General features: G+C 38.9%; 1 protein-coding gene across 2 annotated transcripts in view; it reads right to left on the minus strand.

Moving 5' to 3' along the window:
* SMG7 (SMG7 nonsense mediated mRNA decay factor) overlaps nt 1-1,225 on the minus strand; it is a 57,426-nt gene extending 56,201 nt beyond the window's left edge. For both annotated transcript variants that reach the window (XM_026703268.2, XM_026703267.2), the window contains exon 1: nt 782-1,225. In XM_026703268.2, coding sequence (XP_026559053.1) covers nt 782-810 — 29 coding nt within the window. In that variant the 5' untranslated portion in view covers nt 811-1,225. The remainder of the gene's footprint in view (nt 1-781) is intronic.
* Nucleotides 1,226-21,171: the final 19,946 nt, after the last annotated feature.

Consider the following 21,171-nt stretch of genomic DNA (forward strand, 5'->3'; position numbering starts at 1 on the left):
ACAGGCTAGAGCACTCTCTCCTCTGTAGAACAACTCTCTAATTTTTGCCTCCTTTATCATCTCCTGCGTGTGTGCGCACACATGTCGTTTTATTTGTATCACCTACACCCAGCCTTAACATCGCTTGCGCTCCTTGCAATGTTACTCTATTTCAGAAGGTGTGTACTGAGCACAGAGAGGCTGATGAGATAGTGAGGAATCCATGTTCCATTTTACCCCCATGTCTGTTCACTTACTTTTTCAGGTACAATCATGTTGCTCAAAAGAAACACCAGACAAATCCCAAACCCGATATTAAATAACCTTAAATAAAAGACCGATTGGAGGGGAAGGTAGATTTTTCACACACACACATGCTCAGGACATACAGCCGCTGAATAAGCGTCAGTTAACTAATACTATCAATGCTAGAATTGAGGGATGTGTAATAAAAAAAAACACCTTATAGGAGAACATATGTTTTTCTGCCTCCTGTCACCCTCTCCTTCATCATCTTCACCAGGAAACCTTCCTTTCCAAAGAGAAGCACAGCATCCCACTCACACACTGAAGTCTCCTCCAGATCTTGTAAAGCTGGGTTTTGATTATTCCTAGTTTCCTGTTGGGATAGCGGCTCCTCCAGTCCATACATCTTTCCCAAATGGTGTTTAATCTACCCGCACCCCCTTTCCCCAGCACACACACACACACACACACACACACACTTTCTCTCCCCCCTTTCTCTCTCTCTCTCTCTTTAACGTGCTTCCCATCCTCAATAGGATTTCCCCATCCTCCTCACCGGAGATACTGAGCGCAAAGCAGGCTCATCCTCTGCCGCCGCCTCTCGCTGCCCGCCAGTCCACGCCGGCCCCGCGTCGGGGTCTACAGCTCGGGTCCTTCCGCAGCCTGGAAGCCGCAGCCGCCGCTACTGCTGCTGCCGCCTCCGGCCGCCGCCATCTTCCCGTGTTGGGCCCAAGCTCTTCCTGGAGAGGGAGGAGGCGGGAGGCGGGAGGAGGGGGAAGAGGTAGCAGCGAGGGGAGGAGGAACAGTTCCGCTCTCCGCCTCCTGACTGGGGGGAAAGGAATTATCGCGAGAGCCTCTCGAACTGCCCCGCCTCCACGTTGAAGGCGGCTGTCGCCTTCCCTGACTCGCGCGGAGGCAGCCGGGCAGGTGTTTGACTACCAGCCGGCGGGCCTCCCTGTCAATGCCTCCTTTTTCCACCTTCCCACCCTTACTTCCGGGCGCGGCCCAAGCTCAACGGGACCCACTTCCGTCTTTCGTGCACAGCGAAACCCTTCCCTTGTCAGCTCGTGGGCCCGCAAGGCGGCCTTCTAATGCGGCTTTCCATTGGCGGCGCTGCTGTCATAGCAACGGGGAGTTGCGTGCGAGTAGAGGAGGGGATGAATCGTGGTGTGGTGTGTTCATCGCCATGGTAACCGTCGCAGCTACTCTAGCGCGCGCTCCTTCCCCAACTCCCGTCTGGAAAGTCATCAGCTCCCTCCTTCCCTCACTCCAAATGCCCTCCTGGCAGTTTCTCTCTTAACTCGTGTGAAGACGTAGGTGTAGAGACATCTTCCTCCCCTTCCCCCCCCCCCACCTCACCGCCCACCCAGAAGAAGTGGAATTTATTTTAATAGGACTGCTCGAAGTCTGCCCTGAGGCTCGTCGCACCCGCTCAGGGTGCCGATCGGAAGAGCCGAGATTTATTTACGTTTGACGAGAGACGGTGTCCTTCGAGCCACGGAACTACTGTGGCGGCTTCTCTTGACTCTTTCTGAGGTCGCTTTCCAGTTTGGCACCCGGACTTTTCTTCTCCTGCACAGTGGCAGTTGCTCCTTGGGAGCGCCAAGAAGAACAGATGAAATAAAAGTAGAATACCGCATTGTCTAAACTTGGGGTGCTTGGATCCCTGCCAAAACCCCTGCCTATTTTTAAAGAGATTCTTTATTAAAAGGAGTTGAAGGAGGCATGCTGCAGAAGAAATTGCCAACCTTTAGCATCGAGGGCAAGAATGCTTCTCTAGACCTTAAGCAGTGCCATGGGTCTTTTTTTGGAAAGTAAAGTAGAAGATGACTTTGGCCCAGTCCTTTTGTGCACCCTTCATCTCCCCACCACCACCACCAAAAAAGGAATAAGGAGAGAAATATATTCAGGGAGTAATAGAAGATATATTGCAAACTGTAAAGGTGGTGGGCGTTTCCGTCCTCCCTCCCTCCCCTCCCTCCTCCTCTGTCATACAGCTTGCTGCCCAATTTGCAAGAGCAACTCTGAAGGAAAACTAGTTCGCTTAAAATGTAAAAATATTTTTAATATGACTTTTTTTATATAAACAAGAATGCCAGAAACAAGACTGAGACAATGATGAAGAGCAAGATTTTTATCCACAAAGTTATAGAATGTTTATTTTTAATCATTGGTCTGTGGCAGGTGGTATTGATATTTATAAACGATCCTTCAGATGGAAATATTTGTTTTGGAATATTTCTTATGTTTCCTCTCTAGACATTTCCTCCATTACTTCAATTGTCACCCGTGGTTTCTATTTAAAAAACAACATTTCAGAGGTGTGCTTTTTTGAAATAGATCTATGACTTTATAAAATGCAATAATGCATTATAGAATACAGATGATGGCTGAATACAATGGTATTTATACAAAGAAAACTGAAAATCATTAACACTATGATTTAAATAAACCTTGAAATATTTCATTTTAGCAGTAAATAGTTAACTTGCATAGCTATATAATAAATTACTCTAATACATTTATATAATTATGTTTTAGCCTATTTTGTATAACACTCACTTTTCAATTTATTTATTATATTTGTCCATATAAAGCCTATGTCTTCAGGCAATCCTCTCATAGGTGGCAAGTGGAATCTGGTCTTCAATCTATTGAGTGAAAGACAGAGGTGGTATTCAGCAGGTTCTGACCAGTTCTGGAGAACCAGTAGCGGAAATTTTGAGTAATTCGAAGAACAGGCACATACCACCTCTGACTGGGCCCGCCCCCATCTATTCTCTGCCTCCTGAGTCCCAGCTGGGTCTTTTTTTGTTGCCCAGCACAGGAGGATGGAGCTGGAAAGCAGGTTAGGGAGGTGGGGAGAGAATGGGGATTTTACAGTATCCTTCCCCGGCCATGGCCACCAAGCCACACCACGCCCACCAAGCCACGCCACAGAACCGGTAGTAAAACTTTTTGAATCCCACCACTGGTGAAAGGGATTTATCTTTCCAATGCTGCAATATTGGCATATTTGGCCATAATAAAGCTGAGAGGTTATTTACATTGTCCATTTGTTAAATTCCAAGAACTAGGTATGTGGTTCAAGAGAATATTATTGTCTGAAAATTTTAGCTTTTGTCACTTAATTACATTTATGTAATTTAGTAATTCCCCCAAAACTTATTAAGACATAACAACGTTTTAAAGAAGCATAATCCTTATTATATCTCTAACAAAATTCTGTTTAAGACAGTCCTTTTCTACACAAACAAAACAGACTTTAATGACGTATAAATATTTTTGTTATGTAAATCATAATTTGAGATCTAGTGGCACTCTTGCTATAGAACCTAATCATTCTCCCATTCTCGGGTCTAGGCAATATAGGAACCTCTGATTCATTTATTTCTTAGCATCTGCATATCAAATTAATTTCTTAATAACAAATATCTATAAAAACTAATAGCAAGTCTTTTTAATTTTAAAAGATTTAACAGTCCTAATCCCAGTATTTCAGCTGCCTCAGAAGCTAAAGTGCTGCAGGTTCAAACAATTTGTATTCAATCAACTTGTGTACTACTGCATAAATCTCTTACGTTGTCCAATAATACATGCGAAGTGTTCAATTCAAATATTAAAAAACAAAGCTGAAAATGGACATCTTTGTCTTATTCTTCTAAATAGTGGGAAAGTAGAAGAAGGCATGCCATTAACCTTTATTTTAGCTATGGGTGACTCATATAATATATGACCCATTTTACAAATTCAAAAGGAAATCTGAACCTGTTCAGTTCATATACTGTGTCAGGCCTTTTAATGTTATCTAATGATAGCATTATAAATGGATGTTTATTCAAATCTATTATATCTACAACTAAATTTTCTGATGCTTGGCTAGTTTTTATAAACCCTGCTTAGTCATTTTTAATAATCAGATTCATCTACAACTGTATTATTAAATTAACAACAGCAGTGATTCATTAACAACTGAGGCAAGAAATGTAAAATGGGGCAAAACTCACTTAACAAATGTCTTGCTTAGCAACAAAAATTTAGGGCTCAAGGTTGAGGATTACCTGTATCATCTAACTTCGGTAGGTTAGCTTTATTTTAAAAAGCCTTTATGTCTTCACTAGATACTTTCTCTAGTATACTGTATAACTCTGGATAAAAAATTTAAAATTTATACCCTTTGAGGTTTTATACATTTTATTCCTTTCACCTCTAATATTTGGAATCACTGTCCTATATTTCTTTTGCTTCCAACAATTAGCCAAGAACTTAACAGCGTCTTTCATTATTCTCGTCATGAACTATTTTCCCAATTATTTTTATAGTGTTTATAAACATTTAGATAGATCCCCTAAAAGCTATATATATATATGTTTGCCTTGCTGTTTTGGATTCTGTTTCTATTCATTTTTGCTTGAATTTGGTTAACTTTTATTATGGATTTATGCTGTTAGTTTTTTGGAAATTATTGAAAGAGTTGTGCACTATCTGTAAAACATTTGTAAGCTGCCTATTGTCACTGTGAGTGAATAGATGGCTATGTAAATTTTCTGAATAAATAAATTTTACACCAATGATTTGTTTGATGTTCTTGGCTACTCTGAGAAGTCATCAGCATGTCTTAAGTTTTGAATTCAGTTGATGATAGTCTCCGTGCCATTTTCTCATTTATCTCATTCATTTCCCTATTTGTATAGAGAGGAGAGGACTGATAACACAGTTTAACCTTTCATAGTGGCTCAGGGCCTCCACTTCTTATTAGATATTTTTGTAAGAAAAATCATGGCAATCTTGGCCAACTCATCTTTATTTCTATGAGCAAACAAGGTAAATGAAGTTCCATGATTGGTGTTTCCATATCTTTTCCCCCATAGAAATCAGCTGCACATCAAGGTGATAGTAGAATATGGATATGTAAATGTAATTACTTGTTGGCCATGTATGCACAAGCTCTTTGTGCCAGTTTGAAAGCAGAGCTTATTCTAGCTCAATAATCATGCAAGATTGAAGCCACAGCAAAGCTAGTGTTTATCTTTGTCACACTGAAGTGCAAGGCAATGGAGCTAACCATGGTTCTGTTCACAGTGGGATAATCTGTCTCTCCACGTCTCTTGACTCCTATACAGTACTCTCTCCATTCTAACAAATCCTTGAAAGGAAAAGGTAGCTGGACAACTTTGTAGCTGAACTGTTTAACTGATGAGATTTTTTTTAAAAAATATGAACAAATGCACAAAACATGAAATAAGGACACGGATGGGACTGAAGGATATATTAGCAATGCATTTCATTTTCTTCTATAGAATGATACCTATAGTCTTACTTTATTCCAGGATCTGGGACAACTAGGGCAAGTTGATCAATATTAAATATAATTTTCTATGCCTAGAAACTGGCAGCAGTGTGGACAGCTATGTGTCTCTTTGAAAGTCTCCCTGTGGATTGACAAATGATAGCAAATCATTATTTATTATCGTATGTGAACTTAAGACACATTCCAATGCAAATCCCTTTATCGTGAATAAATGTATCAGCACCCAAGGGTGCCTGTGCTGTTCCTTCATTCTCCAAGCCTACTACAAGCTTCATAGGGAAAGCATAGGTAGACAAGAAATGGCAATTGTAAAATAATGTTAAATCATACATTAATGTCACTTCTCTAAATATTGTATGGTTCCCAATACACCTTTCCTGTATCCTCTCAAACCATTCAGAGAACAAAAACCAGTTACAATACAAGTCAGAAAGTATTCTCTGCTGTATCACAGTTTTAATGCAGAGCATGAGGCAGCTTTTTGATGCACATGCCATGGCAATTTCACTGAGAATACTTCCACAGTGCAATGTGATCTATGTCTCATCTCAAAATCTTTCATAGAGTCATTGCCTATCTCTGATTTAAGACTAATTATAGCTGTGGTGCTGAATAGCCTTAATATAGACCACAGAGTTCATTAAATTATTATGAAAAAGGAGAAAGTTTAGTTACAATTTTTAAAATCTTGGCACATCCATGATGGACTGGGATGAGAAATTATTTTGTCCCAGCTCACATTTTGCCATACAGATAGCGTACATTTTGAAATATGTCACACTGGCAAATAGGAATATCTACATCTGTGGTTTTCAGTTATTAAGAGACAGGCTAGAGACACTGAGACATTTGTTCAAGTCATGAACAGCAATTTTGATAAAATCTATACTAGTTTCTAGACTAATATTTCACAATCTGGTGCCCTTTAGATGAGTTAGTTTACAACTTCTTTCATGATTTCTAGCACTTATGCAGACTCATCCATTTGGGAATGGCTCATGCACAATAACTTGCAGTTCATTAGAATTTCCAGATCAAGTTTCTGGGAGACTATGGGGATCTCATGAACAGTATTTTACTGCTGAATTTGTCTGGATTTCTGCAGCCTTGATACAGTATGCCTGTTCCCTTTCCTGTTCCCTTCACAATAGAAAGTTGAAGCAAAGGAGAAACAGCCATGGTTGCTGAGGGAGCCTCCGAAAGCTCTGCACTCAGAGCTGCTGCTTGAACGACGACTAGCAGAAAAGCAGCAATAGTGCACAAGATAGTATTTCACAGCTCCCTGCCAGCAAAGCTGACATGAATTCCTGCCTTTGAGCACCCACAACTGGGCTGCAAGAATCTGGATGACCACTAGCCATGGTTAGATAGATAGAACACCCTCTTTGTTGTCATCTAGCATTTGTTCAGAAGTCTGCAGTCTTTATCTGGCGGTCCTATCCCATTTGATCAAGCTTGTTGAATGCCTGGAGGAAGGAATAAATGGCAAAGGGGCTTGGGAAGGGTCACTGCATCTGTGGAGTCATTTGTTTTGGGACAACCTATTCTCTAAAGTAAGACAAGAAGTAATGGTTGTAAGAGAGGAATCCAACCTAGAACTATGAAGAAATTTCCTGGCAGTGAGAACAATTGATAAAATGACTTGCCTCCAAAAGTTGTGGGGAGCTGTAGCGCTGGAAGTTTTTAAGAGATTGGACAGTCATTGTTCCAGAATAGAATGGAATCTCCTGCTTTAGCAGGGGATTGGATTAGAAGACCACTTCCAACTCTGTTATTACGTGTTCTGTATTCTTTCACTTTATTTATGCCAGTGAGGACCACTGTCTCTTACCCAGCTGAAAAATAGTAAGATTAATTGGGTATTTCAAGAACAAACATGCCTTGTCTGGAACTCCCTCCTCATATTTCACAGTTGGGCAAAAAATAGTTGAGGATTTACTAGTAATTTTGCTGCACATCACAAAGCAGTTCTGATCATCAGTGATTTAACACAGGCAGCATGACAATTTCCCCCATTTTTACAGTACATTACTGAAATGGAGGAAAGCTAGAGAGGAAAAATGAGCCTGGCTTATTGTGTGACCCCAATAATTGTGGTATTTAAACTAAATTGAGGAACTAAATGGCTTTTCTTCACATTGTAATTCTATAAGATACAATATTTGCGTATAGTTCTAAAAATAAAATCACAATAATTTCAAGTCAAGCTCCAAAGCTCACAATGGAAAGGTGAGAAAAGGAAAAGCCGAAACAAAGGAAAACAGCTCCCCAAATTGACTGGATTTTGTTTTGCTCCTTATTGTTTTGCTCCTTAACGTTTTCTTTTTCTTGAAACTGAGGACACAAAAATAACCTGAGCACAATAATAAAAGCAGATCTGTCAGCCTTCGCCTCCAAAAAGACACAATGTACTCTGGCATAGGTTGAATGTGTTTTTTGCTTCTTTCTTGGTTTGATTTAAAAAGCCCATGTATTCTGAATGTCTTAGAGCTTAAATGCCCATAAGTTCTATTTTCTTTGTGAGGCTGTGCATGACCTTATTCAATGCAAGTCTTGGAAAAGATATTCCTTTATATCAGAGAGCAAAAAGAATTATAGGCTTTGAAGCAGCCTGTCCATAAAACCAGAGGATAAAAATGTGGTTCTCCAGGGAGAAGTCCCTGAATAAAACTAACTTCGAACTCCCTGCAATTAGAGACTTACCTGTCCCTGACCCAATCACTGTGACACAGTTTAGAGATTTAGATTCGTGCACTGAATTGATGCATTCCTTTTCTTCCACTCCTGTTCCCATTTCTTCAGCATAAATTCTGTCTTCCACCGAACAGCTTTAAAGGTCTCCCCACATACATTTAAGATTAACAGGTAATCTTCTTTTTCTGTCATTGAGCTCCTACTGTGGAACAAAGCAGCATTGAAGTTGAGTCTGGAGTCCTGCAAATGACAATTTAGGAGGCAGCTTAAAGCTTATCTTTCCTCATTATCCAGGATTTTTTCAAGTTTTAAGTTGCTGGTATTAGTCTTAATATAGTTTTAGGACCGTAAATTATTTTCTAATTTTATCTTTCTTCTTGTAAGTCATCCAGAGCTACTGTGTAAAGTGGAATCGACATTTATATATAAATTAGTATATTCCATCTAGTTTTCTGACACAAAGCTAAATTCTGAGTTTTCTAATTATCAGAAGTACATTTAAAAGCAGAACTACAGTGATCATTTTAAAAAATGATATCTACTTATGCCTGATAATATATTGTCCTTTTCCCCTAAGATTTTGTAAAATGATTTTTTCCCAGTAGAAGTAGAAATGCTTGTAATAAGAATCCCATCCTTCTATGATTGTTCAGGTCTTCTTTATTTGCTTTCCAGCAACCGGTTGCTTATCTCTTTCTGTGTATATTTTTCATCCTTTCTAAATGTATATGTGTACGAAGTGGGGGGGGTGGGGTGGAGAATCAGTGTGGTTAGTGTTTAAGCTGCTAGACTAGGAGTAGGAATGCCCAGATTTTAGTCTCCATTAGGCAGAGAAGTTGGCTGGATGATTTGGGCCAGTCATATTCTTTCATACCTATACCATGTTGAAAAGCATCTATGTACTAACCTGCACTAGACCAATATAATAAATTGTGATCTAAGGTATCTGAGGAGTTGCCTCACTCCATTGAGACTAGCCCACCCCACTCATACCAGCAAAAGAAGTCTGCTACAGACCCTGGGTGCTAAGAAATTCCAGTGGGTGGGGTTAAGGAGAAGAACATTTTCCGCTGTGATCCTCAGCCTGTGGAGCACTCTACCACAGAAATAAGAACTGCTTGCATTCTTTTGGCCTTCCAGAAGGGTATTAAAATTTGATTTTGCCACATGGCTTCAGGCTCTGAAGGGTATGCTCACCACTGGAAGTGGCTGACAGAGTAAGAAGACTTCATCCCCATGCTGTCCATCTCCTTGGTTCTATTTTTTTTGGCATAGTTTTTGAAAAAAATTATTTTTCTATTTATTTTCTTATGGCTGCCCAGTCACCTTACCAGAAAGATAGGCAGCATATAAATGAAATAAATAAAATCAATGTGAAAACATTAAATCTTAAAAGTTTATTCTTTTCTAAAAAGAAGTGAAATGTGAAGTCCCTACACCAGCCTTCCTCAACCTGTTGCCCTCTAGATGTGTTGAGCTAAAACACCCAAAATGGATGGGGAGCTGGAGACTGTGACAGTTTTAATTGACTAAATGTAGAGGCAATAGGTTGAGGAAGTTTTCTCTAGAACACAGCTTTAAGCATTATTAATCAGATTTTTCTTCAGAAAAATCTTGGAAGTCTTAGTTCTGTGAAAAGGATGCAAAGATGTTCCAACAGATGAAAAATAAATCTTAACATGCTTGCCAGATGGTAGTTTCCTTAGTGACAGTCCATTAATTTATCTACCGTAGGTTTCAGAGAAAATTCATAAAGGCTACCAGAGAACAGAATTAATACTATCTTTACTTCTTCCTTGCTACATGAAAAACAGCTTGAATTATTGCCATATGATAGTAATTCCCTTTAACATCCCCTTTACCTGACATCATTTAATGCTGCAAAATTTTAATAGCTTTAATTAGTTTTGCTGAAAATTTACATGAAGGCATACCAAAATAGCAATCAGTTTGAAAAGTTAAACAGAAGCAATATCAATACATAGATAGATTCGCTATTACAGGTTGTTCTTAAACCTTGGCTGAAGCTAATCAATCTTTTTCACAGTATGCAAGCTGAAATGACATAAAGAAAAATAATAATGATCTTATTCCATTCAGCCAGGCATCAAAAAGAAGTGGATATTTTCAAAAATATTGAATGTTGCTGTTCCATTAGAGAAGGATTTAACATTTAAATGAAAGTCTGAGCTGTTTTGCAAAACTGGAATTATATTCTACAAATGTGTATATTACAAATGTGAATTCCAGCACCTTACATTTATGTTATATGAGAACCTGTGCAGTATGGGAAATGTTTAATGAGCCCAAAGGCAATAAATTAAAATACGGCGCAGTTGTGGAATTAGGTCCTGTTTTTGTGAAGAAATTTGTCCCACGCTAAAGCAAATTGGTTGGGTTGGATGGAATCACTTAACTATATACACCTTTTTCAAATATACACATTTGTATGAAATGCTGCAATTTCTGGTCCTGGCCCATGTTAAATCAATAGAAGGATGTGAGACTGGGAAAGATCAGCATCAACATCAACTGTTCAAAGACTGCATCCAATCTCTCCAAGGTTTTGATCTTACACAATCAAAAGGTGAACTTATTGTCTTCCGATCAAGACAATAATGGGAATGAAATCACAATAAATCGTGTCTCAGAATAATATGAGATCAATAACCAAGTACTTTGATATAAAAAGGATGTCCTCTGATTCATGTGATTTGAAGGTTGATCATTTCATAGAGTTCACCATTCTGAAAGTACAACAATTTAAACTGCAAATACTTAAGCATGTATGAAAATACTGCCAGCACTGGTTTTCAGTTTCTATTTGGAATACTGATTCTGTCAGTCAAACTAAAGCACTTCCTCATTCAACACATTGTATAAAATTCCCTAGATTAAAAAGAATTAATTTCAGTAATTAAGCCAATCATATCAATACTTACTTTCCAAACCATGTTTAACTTACTTCTAAGTGCTGACTACTGGGACCAAAATGGATAAGAATAATGCTTTTGATGAGCTTTCAAGATGTTGGAAGCTCATCATTGGAAATGATCACAAGTGGAAACATCAACAAGAACAACCTCTCTCAACTTTTATGTCCCTCAGTTCCAGTCATAAATTTCCAGAATTTTCAGCAATAACTATCTGGAGGAATTCTGGGACAGAAGGCTACATATTCTCTTAGAATTGGGAAGGTTTTAATACTTAGGCTCAAACACCTTCCAATTATGCTTTGAAATTCTTAATGTGAGAAATGCAATAGAATTGTTACTATCAAAAGAGTCAACCCTGGGCCATGACATCAAAGAAATCACAGAGTCCTTTTTGATTTTCTCCTTAATTTTTTTTTTGATCCTTTGTATTCCCTGATGGTGCTAAAAACAATCTCACCATCAGTCAATTGCAAAAGGCAGTCTTACTTGGAACAGCTTATATGCTGTCACAATATCTTTAATATACTCCATTACTGCTTATCCTAGGTCCTTGGGAAATACTGAGCAGCTGGAAAAAAAATGCCAAGTCCAGTCTAAACATCTGGCAACAAACTATAATAATAATGTTTTATTTTTCAGCTAAAATACCTGAATGCCTCTGAGTAAATATATCAGCCTTGACATGATATTTATTTTTACAACATTTATCTTATTTTTACAACATTTATCTTTAAGATAAATAAGTGGGATTTAAACACATGTGATAAGCAATTTTATATATATATATATATATATATATATATATATATATATATATATATATATATATATTTTCTGAGGTTCTCATGGTATTTATATGTGGATCTTTGGTTGTTCGGGTTTTCTCCCGCGTAAGATTCGAAGTATCTAGGCAACGTTTCGATGAAGTCTCATTCATCATCTTCAGGCTTCTGTCTCCGGCTCTGTGCTTCTCAGAGTAATGTGAGATTGCAGCTGCTTCCTCCTTTTAACTGCCAGTGGGGTGGGACTTGATTCAGTGGGGGCTTGGCTGTGTTCTGATTGGGTGGGGTGTGTTCTCATTGGTAGGGGTTTGGCTGTGTTCTGATTGGTTGGGGGTTAGCCGTGTTCTGATTGGTTGGAGGCGTGTTCTGTTCAGGTGGGGGCTTGGTTGTGCTCAGGTTAGTCTTAGTTGCTGGGGGATTTGGGCTGGTGAGTTGTGATCTTGCATTTTATGTGACCTTGCATTCCTATGCAACTGCCGAGATCAAAATTTAATTCCCACAAGCTTCCAATTGAAATTCCACACCAACACAGCAGCCACCAAACGCATCCTTAAAAGAACAGAACTGGCCCTAATTAGAAATGAACTTCACACGAAAAGGTTTCTCCTAGACCAAATCAACAAAGATCTCCTCACACTCCACCTCAGACTCAGCAACAAGATTCACCCTCTATTTTGGGACAAATCCAAACAACTCGCTGTCTGGAGAGCCAAAACACAGACCACCCTCAAGACAGACACACACACCAACAAACTCAGGAAACTACAACAATGCCAGAAACCAACTCCCCCTCCCCCACAGCCACGCATGAAACAAACATTGCACAACATCTCAGACAAGATCCTCACTGAAGCTGAAACCAAGGTCCTTTCAAAAGGATTCAACTTTGCTGTCGCTCCCAAACACATCCCCACAGAAACCATCATATGCGGAGTTGAAACCAGCCTGACCAAAACCAACCTGATGATGCTAACAAAATCAGACTCAAATCACCAACATCCTCTGCACTAGCAAACCACCCAAAAGCAACTTATCCAAAGAAGAACAAACTGCACTACTTAACCTGAAAGAAGACACCAGCATAATAATCCTACCAGCAGACAAGGGCAACGCGACAGTAGTTATGAACACATCTGACTACCAAACCAAGCTAACCAACCTACTCCAAGACCCCACATACAAACCCCTAAAGACAGACCCCACCACCTACCTAGAAAAAACTACCAAATCCAAAATAAAAGCCTCCCCCATCAGTGAAGAAATCCAGCAAGGAATCATACCCAGAGAAAATCATCCAGATGCCCCAAGCTTTATGGTCTCCCCCAAAATACACAAAGAAGGAACCCCACTCAGACCAATAGTCAGCTCCATAGGCTCACCTCTACAAAACCTAGCCAAATTTCTCACCAAACAACTACAACCCTATGCAGAATCCATCAACTCACACGTAAGAAACTCATTCCAGTTCATCGAGATCATAAAGAAACAAAACTTACAACCTAGCGACCTACTAGTGAGCTTCGATGTCATATCCCTCTTCACCCAAGTGCCAATAAAAGAAGCCTTGACAGCCATCCAAAACAAATACAACCCCCCCAAGCACATCCTAGATCTAACCAACCACTGCCTATCCAATACATACTTCACCTACAATGGACAAAAATACAAAGAAATAGAAGGAGCACCCATGGGAACACCCTCTCACCTGTCATCGCAAACCTCTACATGGAACACTTTGAAACACAAGCTCTAGAAAAATATGACCACAAACCCAAACTCTGGCTCAGATACGTAGATGACACCTTCATAATCTGGCCACACGGAAAGAAAAACTGAACAACTTCCTCACACACCTCAACAGCCTACACCCCAAAATACAATTCACCATGGAAACAGAAGCCAACAACCAACTTCCTTCCTAGATGTCTTGGTATACAAAAGATCCAATGGCTCCCTAGGACACACCATCTACCAGAAGAAAACACATACTAACCGCTATCTACATGCACTCTCACACCACCACCCAGCACAGATCAATTCCGTAGCCAAGACACTCATCTCCAGAACAAAATGCTTAGCCGATGAACAACACCAAAAACCGAACTACACACTCTCACCAACGTACTTACAGCCAATGGATTCCAAAGAAAGAAGATTACCCACCTAATCCAAAAAGAAACCCCAACCAAAATCCAAGACAGAGAACAAGAAAACGGCAAAGCCCTCCTCCCATATATAAAAGGCACTACAGACAAAATTAGCAAGATCCTCCAAAAACACAACATCAAAACAGCATTCTGCACAAACAGAAAAATATCCACCATCCTAAGAAACCCCAAAGACAAAATCAATTAGAAAACCAAGGAGTATACGAAATCCCCTGCACTGCCTGCCCTACCACATACATTGGACAAACTAACAGAAGAATAAGTGCACGCATTGAAGAACATAAGAACTCAATCAAAAAGAAGAAACGACCTCTTCCCTGGTCCAACACCTCAAAGCCACAGGACATGAAATTGATTTTAAAAATACCAGAACTATCGCCAAAACCGAACACTTCAACAGCAGAATAATCAGAGAAGCCATAGAGATAGAAAAACGCCCACACAGCATGAACAAACGAGACGACACCTCCCGCCTTCCAGCCATTTGGAAACCCGCCCTCATGAACAGACGAGTACCTAACATGAAGAAGGACACCAGACCCACACCCATGAGAGCCACACAAGATGCCACCACCACACTTCCATGTAGAAAACAGACTCCCACCCACCCAGAAGATGAGACACGACCCTGGACCAGAAGCTTCACTGCAGCTGCATCACTACCCACTTTAAACCCCTCCGAGCCATACATGAAGCAAACCGACACCCACTATGAAGATGCAGCAGGACCACGAACTAGAAGCCAAACAGCAAGATCACAACTCACCAGCCCAAATCCCCAGCAACTAAGACTAACCTGAGCACAACCAAGCCCCCACCTGAACAGAACACGCCTCCAACCAATCAGAACACGGCTAACCCCCAACCAATCAGAACACAGCCAAACCCCTACCAATGAGAACACACCCCCACCCAATCAGAACACAGCCAAGCCCCCACTGAATCAAGTCCCACCCCACTGGCAGTTAAAAGGAGGAAGCAGCTGCAATCTCACATTACTCTGAGAAGCACAGAGCCGGAGACAGAAGCCTGAAGATGATGAATGAGACTTCATCGAAAGCGTTGCCTAGATACTTTGAATCTTACGCGGAGAAAACCCGAACAACCAAAGATCCACATATATATATATATATATGTCAGAAATGAAGGAGATTTCCTTCGGATAATTTAATATTCAAAATATCAATAGAAATATTATTTTATGTTGTATGTTCAATAACAAAATATATTGTGCAACAATTTGTAAATTATTAATTTCATATAATATAGGAACCCTATGTCATTAATAATTTATTAAGCTCTTGCACAAAAACAATATAATTTAGTAGAGCACATACAATATGTATGTTCAATTTCAGCCAGTAGTTATTCTAATAAGCCGGCTGATGGCTCCAGTACCAAACTAAGAACAAAAGAAGATAAAAGATAGTCTTGATGAGTCCCGGGAGGAATTTTTAAAGATGAAGAAGTAATTTCATTTATAATAATCCTGGGAAAAGGATTAGAGAACCACATAAAATCAGATTAGTTTTAAAATGTCACATCTGACCAAAGCTTTAAGAATTTATAACAAAAGCCCTTTCTGCATCCAATGAAACCCTGCTGGTTTCAATTTTGCTGAAAATATATCTAAAATATTGATAACAATGGGAAACTGGCAAGTAGGGGCAAAACCTCTCCATCTCAAGTGACTGGAAAAATAGTGAATAAGTGGAAATGTACTTATTAAAAAATATCTACAGGGAAAAGTAAATTCTTGGAAAGAAGAGTGGAAGTGCAGTGTTGGACTTTGGTTGTTTAGAGAATGTGGTCTAGACAACAGATGTTTTGATGTTTCACAGCAATTGTGGCTGGCATCTTCAGAAGCAAGGTTGTCTCATCACCCTGCCCCAATCAAAAGCCAGCCTGACTGAAGACCAAACAGAAGTCAGGAACCTGACTATAAAGGCAGGAGCCCAGTCAGTCCCTGTCCAGTTAATTTTTTGTGGTCTGTATAAGAAACCAAAGCCATCAGGACAAGATTCAGCAGTCCATCTGCATTTAAAAGACAGAGACCACTCTTTTGAAGACTGCAGAGTCCACATTTTGAACAGAGAGGACTGGTGATTTGAAAGAGGGTTCAAAGAAGCCATCTATGTCGAAACTGAACAGAGGGGGAGGGATATGGCATCATCTATGTCCAGTCTACAACACAGTCCTTTCAGCAGTTCCAAGAAGGCTCCATACCCATTTGCACCACTCAGGTGACCCTGATGATGTGGATAAGCATCCAGATGGCCTCAAGGACTCTCTAAAAGATGCAAATGAGCAGCTATCTGCAAGAAGTATAAATCCTTCCATTCCCCTCCATCCAGTCAGAGCTGAAGAAGCTTCTTGGATGAGAAGTGAAACGTCTTCAGAGAAAAACCAGAAAGTTCAGTTGCCTCTAGAAAAAGCACCAGGACCTGGATAATTGAGAATCCCCGTAGACTGCTGAAGAAAGTACCAGCTGTGAAAGTATAGCCTAATATACAGAAACATGATTAATTTAAGAAATTGCTGGGTTTTGAACCAGCAACTTTTGACATAAGTTATAACTGCATTGTTACAACAGTCATCATAAAAGGAGTCCACCCGCTCCAAAAGAAGTACAGTAGTAACAAAAGAAAGCAAACAAAGCTATATTATCCTAAGACTCAGAAAATGAAATAGTGTGCTCTGTTGTACATTGTGTTTGGCTAAACAACTCCCATGACATTGCACAAGAAATCAAATAATGTTAATTAATATAATTAATCAAGGAAATAAAATTAACTGCCAATATCTCAAGAATAATGATAATTGACAAATAGCAGAAGGTAGCAGGGAGGACAGGAAATCAGAGAAATAAAGTTAAGTGAAAAGAGTTTTTTAAAAATACATTGGAAAAAGTCATGTGAAATGTCCAGTCATGTCTCTTGTCATTCTAATCAACACTGAGAACTAGGTAAAATCTTCATGTTTTATAAGCAAATCTCAACCGATACCAATAAACTTATACACTGGACCAAAAGCCAGAATAACAGACAATCAGAGTTGGAAGGGACCTTGTAGGTCATCTAGTCCAACTCCCCACCCAAGCAGGAAACCCTACACTATTTCTGACAGATGGGAGTCCAATCTCTTCTTGAAAGTCTCAAGTGATGGCGCTCCCACAACTTCCGAGGGCAAGCTGTTCCATTGGTTGATTGTTCTCACTGTCAGAAAGTTTCTCCTTACTTCCAGGTTAAATCTCTCCTTGTTCAGTTTCCATCCATTATTCCTTGTCTGTCCTACAGGCGCTTTAGAAAATAGCTTGATTCCTTCCTCTCTGTGGCAGCCCCTCAAATATTGGAAGACTGCTATCATGTCTCCCCCGGTCCTTCTCTTCACTAGACTAGCCAAGCCCAGTTCCTGTAACTGGCATTTCAGTCTTTAAAGATTACTGCCAAGTCTGGATTGTGCTAGTTTAAATTAAAGCATTCCTGATTACTCTAAAATGGGATAGGTATTTTGTGTTTCAATGTGTGAGTATCATGTAAAGCAGAGATCTCAAAACTTGACAACTTTAAGACTTCAGAATTCCGGGAATTGAAGTCCACAAGTTTAAAAGTTACCAAGTCAGGGGACCCCTGATGTAAAGCATCTGTGCCTGAGAATTGGAATCTCATGAATGCCCTCCTATACTAGAGAAAGAGAAAGGAGTTAATGCCCTATTACATTCTATAAGATGTCACAATATCTTCAACAGTATGCATTCTGTGACAGATATTCAAATTGTGCCTCTGCAGACACAATTTGATGGAAAGAGTCCCCAGAAAATAACAAGCTTTATAACTAGTGTCTATTAGGAGGTGAAAAATGTCTTGGAGTAGGATCCTCTATTGACATTTTATTATGCTTCCCTTTTAGTCTAGAATCCAACTCAATCTATATACCCACCAATATCAATAGATTGCCTTCATGTTTCTCAAATCAAGTTACCTCTTCCCCATTACTTTCTCTCTTTCTATTGATTTCATGATAGTCTGGATAGCTAATATGAGCTGCAGTGCCTAGACTCTTGCTTGTAATTGTGAAAACATGGAGCCTGGTGCCAGGAGCATATTGATTACATTCAAGCTGAAAGACTGGTATGATCTGTCCTAGCAGCTTTATGTGGTTAATTTGAGCTTTAAAAAAAAATCCCAAACCACATTTCTTTCAACATTCACAAATTTCTTAGTTGTTAGCTTTAGAAATTTATACCCATTAGAAAAGATTTAGCTTTCTGAAATGCACAAAATGTTATCATCTTGGAAGCATGCTGTGTTATTTCATGCCTGTATGCATGTGTCAGATACACTTTGAAGCATCTCTATTCCCAAAAGGATTTCTCTTCTAGAGACATCAACAGATATATATGATCCTGAAATAATTGCTTTGCCACAAAGCATTTTCTAAGCATTTGCCCCAAAGATTTAAAGGCTTCATTTATGCAAACCATGCTTACAAACAGCTTTTTTATTTCAGATAGATGGGGTCTTTCTTTATCAGGGTGGTATTTTTTCGTTGTGCTAAATTAAGATCTATCTATGGCTAACAACAAGAACTTTGGAATTAATAGGGATGGGGGATAGGATTAACAATGTGACAAAAAGATTAAAAAGTTCAAAGTGAGCTTTTATATTTCAGAAGTTTCTAAACTACAGAAGAAGCAACCGATAGAAATGAGAGAAGACAGCATTATTCTGAGAAGCCTTTTTGATAACCAAGGATCGAAAGAATAAATAATGATATAATCATGATTGAGATGGCAAGCATGAATGAAGACAAATTATTTACTCACTAGCCAGTTTGGTTTAGTGGTTCAGGCACCAGGCTAGAAAGCATATTTCTTCATAGGAAAAAAAAACCTGAGAAGTTGGTAGAACAGAGAAGAATATCAGATAAAATGTAAGGAAACTTGTACAGTGGATTTAACCATCTGATCTGCAGAGTGGTTGATGGCTTTTCTATAGATGAACAAAAGCTCTAGCATTACTAGACAGAATCCATTTGAAGATCAGGAATTGTAGAGGAGTGAATGTGTGTAAACCTTACCAAACATATTGGCTTAAGGCCACATAGTACTACAGCATCATATCATATGATTTGACCCCACTCACTCTACATTCCTACAGATTAGGTGCTGTCAGGTGAGGCACAATGGATCAAGTCCTGCTTGCCACATGATAAAAGTAGCCCCAGTGGAAAGTACAATGTAATAAGAAATGTTTTGGTTGCAAGAACCAAAATGGACCAATTAATAACCTGAGTAATATTTTAAAAAGTTCAGCTGTGAGAAGGAAAAACCAAAAAACATTGGATATAGGAAAATTATAAAATCTTGGTCTTACAAACCACTACCATGGTATTAATGTTAATTGACAGGCACAAGAACACAACCAACAGCCAATAGAAATCCAAAGAAGTGGTGACCAATGAAATTTGGGGTCACATCAGAAGCATCTCATAGACTGCTGCAGTATATGTTTCTATGGGGGAAATGACCTTAATGTTTAGTTTCTGTCCTAAAAAGGAGATGTAAGTAATTCTGTACTTTGAATTCTTTTAGCTGATAGGAAAATTTTCCTCCTTTAGAACTACAGGACTTTCCTTAATTTTCTTAATGTTTCTCTGCAGTTTTGGCACTTTCATCTTAATCTGTAAATTATCTCAGAATTTTAAATCTTCTCTGGAATATCACTTTTTCTTTTACAGCTAACAGAGTGATTCCATATGCTTCTAGTAAAACCAGCAAGGATTTGGGTTTAGTAATTTTTTTGTGTGGTTTTAATTAAATGACTTTTGTCATTGATTTTGGTTCATTTTATTATTTTATTTTTTATTATTTCATTTATTTACATTGCATTAATCATTTGATTAATCATTATATTCCACTGTAACTGATTAATTCATTATGAAATATATGGGTCATTTTGCATAATAATTTCAATTTTTTCTATGATGTCATGAGATGATCTATTAGTCCAGTACATTTTAGACCTATTTTTTTTCTGATTAATGTTGTCTTAATTTAATGTTGGGACAGTGCAGGATGTGGAAGATCAGAGAACATAGTTCTAGCATTCATAAGTGCTGTGCAAAATAAATGGGCAACTTTTTAATTTTTTGCACAACAAGCTATGCCTCCTATATGCCTTCTTTTATGAAGCATATAATGGCAGAAGCTACACTGACTTGTTCTATGTGGTGACAAGGATGGGATCAAGTATGAATCAAAAATACACGAGGCAGGATGAAAGCACCTAAGGCTGAGCGACTGGCCAGAGGCAGCTCCATGTGGTTCAATAACCATCAAGGGCACTTATGTATAAATAGACCATCACCCGCTCAAATTCTCTATTTGAACCCCTATATTGTTGCTAACTGATTCTTATTACCCATCATTGGTCAAATTCCCCTTTCAGTTTTTTTATTTGTTTTTTTTAAATTACTAACAGTTCTCATCGCTTATAACTCTGGGCAACATATAAATTTGTAGTTACTGTTTTTGTTTAGTGTTTAGCAAACCTGTTAACTACATTTGTAATGCATTTTGTTCAGTTTGAGGATAGTGGGGATTGATTTTAATGCTGTGATTCAGAGGGTGAGCAAGCATAAAGGGCATCCCAAAACATCTTGCTGAAGCGTTGTTCAATTTGTGCACTTTTCCGAAGTGTTAATTCACATTCACTATGGGGAAGTGAATTATTATGACAGATGAACCATTTGTGTGATCTGAGGTTATGATGTTCTTATGGTAGTATGAAACTAATCAAGGGCCACTTGCAACACAAATTATTCTATAGTGTTTGCTGAAAGAAAAAGAATGCACATTACACATAAGTTTTTACAAACTAGTGCAAAAAAAATTGAATAGCTATGTGTATGTCATCACTACACACAATACAGAAAGAGGAGGTGGAGAATATCCAGACTAACCTACGATAATAAGTTTAGGAAACTACTATTGGCTTCTGAAAAGAGAATTGTATAACATCTTGCTATGATCAATCCCAAAGGATCGATTTTGC

Source organism: Pseudonaja textilis, chromosome 3 (assembly GCF_049901715.1).
Source record: "Pseudonaja textilis isolate UNSWEBS1 chromosome 3, rPseTex1.2, whole genome shotgun sequence".
In the NCBI taxonomy this organism is placed as follows: domain Eukaryota; kingdom Metazoa; phylum Chordata; class Lepidosauria; order Squamata; family Elapidae; genus Pseudonaja; species Pseudonaja textilis.